Source organism: Sebastes umbrosus, chromosome 7 (genome assembly GCF_015220745.1).
Source record: "Sebastes umbrosus isolate fSebUmb1 chromosome 7, fSebUmb1.pri, whole genome shotgun sequence".
Taxonomy (NCBI): Eukaryota; Metazoa; Chordata; class Actinopteri; order Perciformes; family Sebastidae; genus Sebastes; species Sebastes umbrosus.
Genome location: NC_051275.1, coordinates 5908757 through 5920825, shown reverse-complemented (window position 1 = coordinate 5920825; position 12069 = coordinate 5908757). Strand labels below are relative to the sequence as shown.

At 41.0% G+C, this 12069-nt stretch overlaps 1 protein-coding gene across 7 annotated transcripts in view; it reads left to right on the top strand.

Annotated features, from left to right (window-relative positions):
• Nucleotides 1-12069, top strand: part of frya (furry homolog a (Drosophila)) — a 67249-nt gene that overhangs the window by 20158 nt on the left and 35022 nt on the right. For all 7 annotated transcript variants that reach the window (XM_037774355.1, XM_037774360.1, XM_037774358.1 and 4 more), the window contains exons 3-16: nt 2618-2671; nt 3566-3705; nt 3833-3923; nt 4983-5062; nt 5161-5241; nt 6111-6279; nt 7527-7619; nt 7750-7848; nt 8529-8630; nt 8995-9098; nt 9645-9753; nt 9917-10003; nt 11129-11300; nt 11474-11606. In XM_037774355.1, the coding sequence (XP_037630283.1) occupies nt 2618-2671; nt 3566-3705; nt 3833-3923; nt 4983-5062; nt 5161-5241; nt 6111-6279; nt 7527-7619; nt 7750-7848; nt 8529-8630; nt 8995-9098; nt 9645-9753; nt 9917-10003; nt 11129-11300; nt 11474-11606 (1514 nt within the window). The remainder of the gene's footprint in view (nt 1-2617; nt 2672-3565; nt 3706-3832; nt 3924-4982; nt 5063-5160; nt 5242-6110; nt 6280-7526; nt 7620-7749; nt 7849-8528; nt 8631-8994; nt 9099-9644; nt 9754-9916; nt 10004-11128; nt 11301-11473; nt 11607-12069) is intronic.

Here is a 12069-nt window from a genome sequence, read left to right as displayed (position 1 = left end):
AAGGGCAGCAAAGTCCTTTAAAACAGACAAGACAGTGCGAGAGGCATCGACTTTTCTGTCACTCGAGCACAGATGGTGCTCCTCAGATGCAAACGTTTGTCCACAAACTAAAAAAGTTCATCAGAGCGCGGGGCTTAGCTGGCGTTCCAGCTGCAAGAGAGAGAGAGAGAGAGAGAGAGCGAGCGATGTTACCATCAGCCCACGCAATGTCAATGTCAGACACATCAGACCGTTAGCTGTTTTGGATTAATCATCAAGTAAGTGATGTGCTGTCTGGCCAGTGAGACAGCAGAGAGACGAATCTGGCAGAGCAGAGTAGCAGAAAGGTAAAGGACAGCAGATGCTTTGATTTGTGGAAGGATAGATTAGGTGGTAATTGTGAGTTAAGTGTGGATGTACACATACTCCTATAACCGTGTCCCCTGCTAAAAAGCTGCATCAAACAGCTTTTAACAATTTAAATTAAACCTTTGTAATAATTGTATTTATTCATCTTCATTTGGAATATATCTTATGTTCTCAGAAGATTACAAAGTTAGTAGATGGCCCTTTAAAAAGCTTGAATATGTAGCCAATTCATAAACACTATACAATCTGTATATTTTGTTTTCATTTGTTCTCATATACTGTGTGACTATTTAAGACTGTGACACAGACCTTCAGTAGCAGAGGTGTGGGCTCGAGTGATTTGTACTCAGGTCAGACTCGAGTCACAAATTTGATGACTTTAGACTTGACTTGACAAAATAAAAAAAGACTTGCAACGTGACTTGGACTTAAACCCCAGCGACTCGTGACTTCACTTGGACTTGAGCCTTTTGACTAGAAAAAATACCTTATACCTTCCCCCCCTAGCCCAAAGATTAAAAGGTATGTTATTTAAAAGGTGTGTGCATGAAGATGATCAACTGCTCGGTACCGGAGGTAGCTCTGACAGCTAAGGGGGTTTATTTACTTTTTGAGAAATCCTTCATTGATGTGTTTGGGAAGAGGATTTACTCGTGGGAGGAAAAAAAGTGAACTGAACAAACTGAATTTCTATCTTCTAGCTATGTTGTTGTTCATTGCTGAAACCCCGACAAAGTGGTGTTTTTTTGTTGAACTCCAGACTCTTTATTTTTGTTGAATATTATTGGGTCTTGCTTTTCATTATCTTACACTTAACTCCCCAGTTCCACTCTGCTTTTAAACAATCCGACAGCATCCAATCAAGTTGCAGGAGAAAACCATGAAGCACCAGCATTACGTTACTGAGCGCCAGTTGGAGCCAGTTACTCTGTTGTTAAAATAACATTACATTTGGTGAAAAGCACATTGTGACTCAAAAGTCAAAGTTTAGCACTTGGGACTTGCCTGTTCTTGACTTGGGACAAGACTTGGGACTTGAGTGCAAAGACTTGAGACTTACTTGTGACTTGCAAAACAATTACTTCTGTTTTATAATGAAGATTTACTATAAATATTAAGAACTCATTTCAAGCACTTCCTGTCTCTTGAATGGACTAAACAAAGGACTCCTTCAGTGAACCAATTAGAAATATCTTAAGAACACTTGTTCCCAACATTTTTTTTAAGTTGTTAATGTTTTATCCAGGTGTTATAATTGTGTTTTCATCCAGGTTTCAAGGTCTTTTAAAGATATATTTTAACATAATTCTGCTAAACTCAGGAAGGCAGCATGTATCATTATATTCGCCATCCTTGTTAACAGCTCTTGTATATCTAAACTCATTTCACCTTCATTTACTAACAAACAGGATGTGTTACTAATAGGGATACTAATTTTGAAAAACGTCCTTAACTGATAACCGACCCTCGTTAACCGATTATTAACCATTAACCGACAACATTAGTGGTGCTGCAGTGTATGAGCACAACAAACAACTGAGTCCCCAGTTCACTGTCCGGAGAGCTACTGTAGCACCCACGGTGCTGCGTTCACTGTCTCCAGCAGACAGTGTGTGTATAGTTTATTTGTCGGTAAATAAATGCTACGAGGCTACAACTCCTCCGCTCAAGCGAGCTCAAGACGAGAGCCAACTTCCTGTACCTGTAACCCCGGCTCAGACTCTCTTAAGGTGGGCTCTTAAGGTGGACCAGCTTTTCTCCTTAAAGTGACAAGTTTTTCTCAGCTTTTTAATTAATTATTAACATTTCTTTTAACCGTTTTAACCGATAGCGTTAATCGGTTAAAATGCTTAGTGTCGGTTAACGGTTAAACGGTTAATAATTAATATCCCTTGATACTAATGATATCCAGGAGTCAAGGCTGTCCTTACAGCAGCAGAAGACTGTGCTCAACCCAGATCCCTCATGAAGGCCTTTACCTCAGATGATAGAAGACTGTAATAATGGGATCTGTCAGGACGGTCCCATCTCTAATATCTGACCCTGCCTGCTCATGCCTGGCATCACACTGATTGATGGCTCTCTCATTAGCTGGGCTGTAATGAGTCCCCCCGTTCAAAAATACTCCGCACAGTCTTCAGACAGGGCGGATAGAGTTACAGTACGAGTTTCGGACCGAACGTCAGACAACTTTGCCAGTTTGACTTTGTAGAAATAAGAAAATCGGTAAAAGTTTGAAAAATGACTCCTTTTGTTCTGTGTTTTTCAGGAAAAGCCATTAACAAAGTCACTGCAGAGGGGAGAAGATCCTCAGTTTGACCAAGTAAGTGCTGTGAAAGGCTGGTAACAGCAATAGTAACATCACAAGTGATGCACAAAGCTGATGTCAGTCAATTTACTGTATTATAAAAGGATTAGATGACATTTTGTATTTTTGTCTCCATGTGTTTTAAATTATAACCTGCAGGCGATTATGTTAAAGACCAACATTTAACAGTTTTGCCTCTCCCTATGAGCGCCTACGCAAGTCAGTTTTTAAATACTGCTCCAGTATGATGCACCGTGACATGAAAGAGCTGATGGGTGAAAGCTCTGCTCACATCCCCAAAAGGTCTTTCACATCCAGTCAAGGGCAGGAGTGTTTACCTTGAGAGCTGGCACCGGCCCCGCGCTAGGTGTGTCCAGCAGGTCTGTGGCTCTGCAGAGAAGGCCCTTTCACAGCCACAGAGGTGTGTTTGTGCTGCTGCGTGAGGCCATTCAGCAGCCACACAGAGCCGGGATTCTTCTCCGGCCTCGTGCTGAATGAAGGGCTCGCTGTGTTCCCAAGCCCGGCCAGGCTCTCCTCCCTTCCTGTGTGCCCGGCCCATCCCACCCGTTCCTTCCTTTCCCTCACCCTCTCCTCCCCCCACAAGACTGAGGGAGGCTGCCCCATGGGCACCTTGTCTCTTGCATAGTCCTAATGAGGATCTCATCTCCCTTAATGTAGCTTTGGACTATAATTAAAAGCTCTCTTATTCCCCCCTGACTCGGTTTATTGTTCAAATGTAGGAACTATTATGAAACGTAGATTATTTTGCTCGTGCTGTTTTGACTTTTTGCGTAAATTGCTGTACAAATAAACAAAGGAAACGCCGATTGCTATCTCATGCTTCGGTATGTTAATTGCCAAACACAAACATGCATTTGCACGACGTATGTCTTGTTCTTCTTCTTCCAGCTGATAAGCACCATGAGCTCTTTGGCTGAGTACTGTCTCCCCTCCATCCTGCGCACGTTGTTCGACTGGTACAAAAGACAAAACGGACTAGAGGAGGAGTTGCACGAGTACCGACCGAGATCCAACACCAAGACCAAAAAGTAAGAATTAAATTAAGTAGATTACTGCATGCAACAATGTGTCACTGGTAATAAATATGAAGAAGCTATGGTGAAGCTCACATGCACTCTATGATTGTAGCAAACCTGTTGCTCTTGTTTCTAACAGCGATGAGCAGCAGAGAGATTATCTACTTGAAAGGAGGGATTTGGCCATCGACTTCATCTTCTCTCTTGTACTCATAGAAGTTTTGAAACAGGTGACGTGACTTAATTGTTGTACACAAAAGCTGCTTAGTTTATCTTATTATTTTATGATATAAAACTCACTTAAAGGGCGGGTCCATCTGCATTCTTTTCTGTTTTTATTTTTTTGTTTTTATTTTATGAAAATGCTCACTCAGCCGAAGTTATGAATAATGGGAATGCTAGCTTTAGCTGAGTCAACGTTAACTGAAAGGGTTAGTTTGGATTTTTTGAAGTGGGGTTGTTTGTATGCTCCCGTGTGCTGCGAGGTAAAATGACTGTTCTTGTGAATGGAGTCTGGTGGCCTTGAAGAGAGTGCTATAACGGTTTCAGTTCCCCGTCGGAAGGGGCTGTTTGATGGCGAGGTAAAGCAGCTGTGGACGAGAGCAGCAGAAAAATATATTTTAGCCACCAAAAAAAAATTAATCGATATCAGTTAAAGTGTACGCTATATTTAGAATATTCTCACCGCTTTACCTCGCCTCCAGACAGCCCTTTCCGACGGGAAACTGAAGCTGTTATGTTGCTGTATTCAAAGCCACCAGACTCCATTCACAAAAACAGTCATTTTACCTTGCATGGGATTTGCTGGTCTACCGTTGCATTGATTTGTTTGTATTATTGTGTGACTTTCGTATCTGATCTAACGTGGCATCCACACAGCAGTACATTGCTTAGTACTCCCGTCTGCTTCTCCAAACTGGGAGCATGCCGACTGCCATCTAAGTTACTGTATGTAACGATAATACACTGACTATAAGGATGTATATATATACTGTACATGCAGCAGTGTCATCATGCAGAAACCTACATCAAGTCACATGGGGTTTTAGAAGGGCTTGGGAAAATAGCATTTTGATGCTAAAACTTACATACTTCAGCTTGAATGTTCGGATTTGAATACATAAGGAACACCACTGGGAAGCTGATATCAAAACCTAAAAAAAATAAAATAATGGACCCTCCCTTTAAGTAGAGTAGAGTTATGATTTTCTACTGCTGAAAAACTTATCATGACCGGTAGTTTGTGAACATTCGTTCTCATGCCATTGTGTCTCCTGATTCTGAACTAGATGCAGCTCCACCCGGCCCTCGACGGTTTGGTCAACGAAGTCATTAACTTGGCCTTTAAGCACTTTAGATACAAAGAGGGGTAAGCTCCTGTCTTTTTCCAGCACTGCTCCTTCTTACTTTCAGGTTTAAGTTTCTCTAAGGTTTGTTTGTCCTTGTCTCGTGTTGTGTTTCCCACAGGTATCATGGTCCTAACACTGGCAACATGCACACTGTAGCAGACCTCTATGCTGAAATCATAGGAGTATTAGCCCAGTCCAAGTAAGTAGCAAAGACAGGATTATAATGTTGAATATTATTGTTTTCTTTTCCATCGTAAAGCTTCGTTCTCTGCACTGTTGGGCTTTGGTGTCACGCCACATCATTATGGTGTGTTACCATTCCTAATGCCTTTCTGCAACACATCGCCCCGGCTCAAGAGACTGGAACAGACTGTAGGGAGGACGCACTTTTGGACAGGTCGCCTTCACACCAAACTAGGACTGGAAATTGATGTCTGTTTATTTGAGGTTTTCACATCATTGCAGCAAGGAACAAACCCTTAAAATAGAGATATGGCTGGTGAGCACACTGCATACCTCCGTTCCAAAGTGCGCTCTGCTTAATTTCCTGCAAGGAGATACTTCACTGAGAGGCTCTTCACTTTTCTCTGAGGTCAAGAAAGAAATAAATTGGTCAAGAATTTGACTGTGAACTGAAATAATAAACAACTTCTCTTCACATGATTAAGATGCAGAAACAGCTGTATTCAGTTTTCAGTATTCAGGCACCAGGGAAGAGGTTAAGAGATGCTCATAGTGAGCTCCCGTGATGAATTATCTTCTAAATTTAGACCAGCTGAAGAATCCCATCTCTGGTTCAATTTGGGCAAAGGATCAGGTGCTAGGCGAGGGGTTCATCTCAGGGCACAGACTCAGAGTCTGCATACTGAGGCTAAGACGAGGGGATGATATTTTTGGGAGGCGTGCTCCCTGAATATTGTCGTGTATTCTTTCCGCGTCACGACACTCAAGTGGAGGAACTTTTTTTGTGGAAGTGCTGACTTGGGATTTGTGTGACTGAGCTATACAGGCATGTCTTTATATAGAATCTCATTTAGTTGTTTTTTTTCCTTTCTCTCTCTCTCTCAGGTTTCCTGCTGTGAAGAAGAAGTTTATGACTGAGCTAAAGGAGCTGCGGCAGAAAGAGCAGAGTCCTTATGTAGTCCAGAGTACTATAAGCCTCATCATGGGGGTCAAGTTCTTCCGTATTAAGATGTATCCTGTCGAGGATTTTGAAGCCTCATTTCAGTTCATGCAGGTACAAAAGACGTGTATACTATTACGTCTATAATATTTCAATCCTTTGAATGGGTTCCAAACGATTATCATAAACCTACCTTACAGTATAAACTGATCATATGGTATAAGCTATAGGTTCACACTATGGGCCCTATTTAAACGATCTATAGCGCACGGTTTAAAGCGCATGGCACAAGTGCATTTAGGGCGTGTCTGACTCAACTTTTGCTTGTTAAATAGCGCATAATATGGGCTCAAAATAAGGCGCAAGGGGAAAAAGGGTTGTATTTAGTCTCTTAACTAATCATAGGTGTGTTTTGGGCGTAATGGGAATTGAACCAATCTGTGCTTGGCCGGTGGACCCTCTGCCTCCGCCATCTCCCTGTGCTCAGTCCCATAACCTATTTAACCGGGTCAGGCGATCATTATATGATCATAAGCACTAGGCTAGATATGATAAACATGCATTAATAGTATAATGAATTTAATAAAATAAAATGATAATGATCATTTTTGGAGGCTCCACTACACACAGGCTTGCAGCCGGACACTGCCAGAGAGGCGGTGCGTAACGTGCAGATTCATCAGCTTCAAAATGCCGTCGTTTAGGGGTAGAGGCACGCAAACTTTGTAGTAGCCTAGTGACAGGTGTGTGCACCGTGATCTCTCTGGTCACGGTGGTCACGCCGGTGACCGGAGGAGCGCGAGTGCTGTGTAGGCGCATCTTACTATCTGAGTAATGCGCCCTTTAAATAGCAGGAATATACTGTGCAAGACATTAGACCCGGTTTTTGTTTGTCAATGGCGCTGTCGCTTTCTGCTGCCTCAAGATAACAATGTGCCTGATCACATGGTAATGGGCACAAGTACATTTTTCTACTTACACAACGTGGGCGTTGGGCATAAAAATGTCAACTAAGTCGGTCCGAAACTAGCAATGACCGCTGCACAGCGCTGTGCACCGTTTTGCGCCAGGTGTAAGATAAAGGACCCTCTATATTCTTTGATTTTTGTGTTTTAAAACTTTAATATAGGTTTATATGACCTTTGTGTAGAAATTGCACAAACAATTCAAAGTATTGTCAGGATTTGCTGCCCTTTGACCTTGGCTGTGATTCCTATTAGCTTAGGCATGCAGTTTGTGGATTAAATTCAGTTTTGGCCATGCAGCATCAAGTCTGTTTATCTCCTGGGTAAACAGGAAAAATAGATTTAAAGTGATATTGCGTTGTTGCGTTAAACCATTTACTACTCTCTTTTCTGCAGGAGTGCGCCCAATACTTCCTAGAAGTCAAGGACAAGGACATTAAGCACGCCTTGGCTGGTATCTTTGTTGAAATTTTGGTTCCTGTTGCAGCGGTGAGTTTTGTTTTTTTTCCCCTCCAGCGTGTGTTGCATGCATTGCAAAATATTTAATTTAAATGTTAAAAGAGCACTACTCTGGAGAGGACTTTGTCTCGTCATATGACCGTGTGTGATCTTGTCCTAGGCCGTGAAGAACGAGGTGAACGTACCCTGCCTGAGGAACTTTGTGGACAGCTTGTACGACACAACCCTGGACTTGTCCTCCAGAAAGAAGCACTCGCTGGTTAGTTAATCGGCAGAAAACAAACTGACACTGATTACCGGCCCTGTTAGTTTTTATCCACCTCTGTTTTCACTCTGACACCCTCCGCTGCATGCTCAGATTGCCGGGATGCCTGTGGTCTCTGTGAATCCTCAAGCATTTCAAGGTCACTCTTGTGTAATGCTCTCTTACGACGTCATCGTCCACACTAGAAATAATTCATGAGGGAAGACAGGCTACCATTTCAAAGCATAAAAACAAGCATGAAAGCTGTGGAGTATATATATATAAGGGTCCCTTCCCTCCAAAGTGTCTTCAATAAAGCATTTCACCGCAGCAGTTCACGGTGAAATGGAAAGACAACAACCCTTATGGAAGAGCAGTTTGCTCTCACAGAAGGTCTACATTCCCCTGAGGCAGCGATTATGGCTGAAAGCCACATTTTATGAGCGATGCATTGTTAGCAAAAAGCATAACAATAGGAGAAAACCTCATTATGTCATCAAAAGAAAACTGCTTTACGTCTTAAATTGCACTTATGCAGATATGGTTCAGAGATAATGCATAATTCCTCACATTATCCTCTCCATATTATATGTGGAAACTCATTTTTAAACCTATTATTAACTCAGCGTGAAGCTATTTTTTTAACAATGCCGTATATGATGAAAAGAGATCTAAACTCTAACTGTTCTCTGCAGGCGTTTTACCCGTTGGTGACGTGCCTGCTGTGTGTCAGCCAGAAACAGTTCTTCCTCAACAGATGGCATGTCTTCCTGAACAACTGCCTCTCAAATCTGAAGGTAAGGTAACCTGGAAACCAGCAGCTTTTAATATATTCAGACCACAGCGGTCTTTGTTTATCATGCAGAGGACTAATCGGATACATAAAGGTTGCGTGTATCATGTTTGCCAGTTGGCTTCAGTTGTCAGACATAATCGTTACTTGGTATTTCATTGTTTGCATGGCATGATAATAGTGCGCTGAATGCTTCAGGCAGTAATTATTATAACTATGAATTAATATTATAGTGAGCTTGTATAAGCCTAGTGTGATTACAGTGATGATGTCTGTAATTTTGTAATTATAACTTACAATAAACCTTTAGGCTGCCACTTGTTGCCAAGTTATTCTGTCACTGACTTTCTTTCATAATTTTATTACAGAGCAGAGACCCTAAAATGGCTCGTGTTGCATTGGAGTCGCTGTATCGACTGTTGTGGGTCTACATGATCAGAATCAAGTGTGAGAGCAACACCGCAACACAGGGGTAAATATCTTAGAACTCCTTCACGTCAGCCAAAGAGGAGGATGTATGGATAACTTTTTACAATGTTTTTATGCATCAGTAAATACCTGTGAGACGCCGATAAAAGTCATGGGCTCAAACATTTGTTGATGCTAAAATATTTGTGAAAATATTTTTTAGATGCAAGAGAACAACAGAAAACTTCATTCCAGTAGCTGTTTTACAGCAAACCCTCCGCCCTTGTTACTGATATTTATTGGTGTTTGCAGAAAGCGTGTGTTTTTATGTACTGGATCAGGCCCACACAGGTTTATCAGCAGCTTTACAGACGTTTTTATGAGCCTAAGCCCACATGACGAATCCCAAACGGGTCAAGCCAAACTTTTAAAACGTGTTAATTAGGCCCAAAATAAACTGGTCCTAAAAATAAACCTCCTCTCAAGCAATGGAGTACTGCACAAACCAATTAAAATAGTTGCCCTGTGTAATTTTACGCAACCTTTTAAAATGTGTTAAAATGCTTGTTTAGGGTATCCTCATAACGTGTTCTTTTCTCTGTGTCCACAGTCGCCTCAACACCATCATAACAACACTTTTCCCCAAAGGATCCCGCAGTGTGGTACCGAGAGACATGCCTCTCAATATCTTTGTCAAAATCATCCAGTTCATTGCACAGGTAAACATAATAAGGTGCTATACTGCACTATGGAGAAGTCTCACAATGATACTTCATGTAACTCATGAGTTAAAACCAATATTTGGTATCTCAATGAAACTAGTAATATGATATTTCTTGACATTCATGACATCATATTAAACTTCTTCTTATTTCGTTACAGGAAAGGCTTGATTTTGCCATGAAAGAGATTATCTTTGACCTTCTTTGTGTTGGGAAACCCGCAAAAGCCTTTAGTCTTAATCCAGAGGTACGCATTCAACATTCACTCAAATGATGTGTTTAGAGAAAAATATAAAGAAAATGCTGTTTTTTTTTTTTCATTTAGCGCTTGTGCATATACTTTGAAAGTAATAGTGCTTTGCTTCTTTCTCATTAAGTGCCGTGGGCTCTTAATGCTTTTATTCTGAAATATGTGCCGGACAGTGTTGTAGAACATGCAGTGACTTGGAGAGCTCAGTGAATGAATATAGCACGGGGTTTTAATGGTGGATTATAACTATTATTTACAAATTACCACACGTTTCTTAGCCTTACTCTGTCTAAAATGGATATAAATTACATTTATAATGAAATGAAATGGCCATTCAAAGAGGTCCCTTGACCTCTGACCTCAAAATATTTGAATGCAAATGGGTTCTATGGGTACCCACGAGTCTCCCCTTTACATACATGTCCACTTTATGATAATCACATGCAGTTTGGGGCAAGTCATAGTCAAGTCAGCACACTGACACACTGACAGCTGTTGTTGCCTGTTGGGCTGCAGCTTGTTTATGATTTAAGCATATATTTTATGCTAAATGCAGTACCTGTGAGGGTTTCTGGACAATATTTGTCATTGTTTTGTGTTTTTAAGTGATTTCCAATAATAAATATATACATACATTTGCATAAAGCAAGTATATTTGCCCACTCCCATGTTGATAAGAGTATTTAATACTTGACAAATCTCCCTTACATTTACATTTATATTTTGAACAGATAAAAAAATGTGTGATTAATTTGCGATTCAATATTTTAATCGATTGACAGCCACAGTGACAACACAGTGTTGTTGTGGTTCAAATTAGGTAAAACAAATCTATTATCCATTATCCACTATTTCGATTTAAATTTAACACATCATTTGAATATCTGAGGGACTAGTAGTCACATAAAATCATACTACTGTATATCTACTTGACTTGTAACTTACTAAACATGCCTATAATGACCAACTGTTGCTTGGTAACTTCCTGCAACTGTAGTAACTGCTGGTAAAATAAAAAAAAATTCTGCTGGTGTTTCGTTGTCAGTTTCCCTGGAGGATTAATAACGCAATATTGGAAACTGATTAGCAAACAACTGAACTTTAAGCTTCTTGTCTGTGCAGAGAATGAATATTGGTCTGAGAGCGTTCCTGGTCATAGCCGATAAACTGCAGCAGAAGGACGGCGAGCCTCCCATGCCTAACACTGGTTGCACTTTACCCTCTGGGAATACACTCCGAGTGAAGAAGACATACCTGAGCAAAACGCTGACAGATGAGGAGGCCAAAGTCATCGGTGAGTGAGGCAGACCGTGGTCAGGAATGCTGAAAATGCCATGCTTTTAGAGTCAAATAGCAGTGAGCAGCTTTAGCATCAAATGTGGAATTTTAAAATGGGCATTTACAGATGTGTAACAGTGATATCGGATTTCAGATATCAGTTTCTAACAGTTTTTCCTTCCTCTCCAGGGATGTCACAGTATTATTTTCATGTGCGGAAGGCTATCGACAACATCCTCAGACATCTAGACAAGGAGGTGGGACGCTGCATGATGATGACTAATGCTCAGATGTTGAACAAGGAGCCTGAGGACATGATCACGTAAGTGCAAACGTCGCCCTGTCATCCTAGCTGCCAAAACATTTGAAGTTGTCGAGTTAAATGATAAATGTGGTTCCAGTCCCATCATTAAAGGTCCCATATCATGCTCATTTTCAGGTTCATGCTTGCATTTTAGGTTTCTACTAGAACATGTTTACATACTTTAATGTTTAAAAAACACTCTAGTTTCCTCATGCTGTCTGCTTGAATATACCTGTATTCACCCTCTGTCTGAAACACTCCGTTTTAGTACATTTCAATGGAATTGTAACAGAATTGCGTTGCTAGGCAACAGCTTGGGTCCATGTTTACTTCCTGTCAGCTGACGTCATTCACATACACTGCAACAGGAAATAAACTGGGACCCATTTAGAATGTTTAAAACTTTGAAGTTGTCAAAATATTGTAGATTTGTGACATCACAAATTGACAGAAATCCTGACAGCTTGTTTCAAGAGCTCAG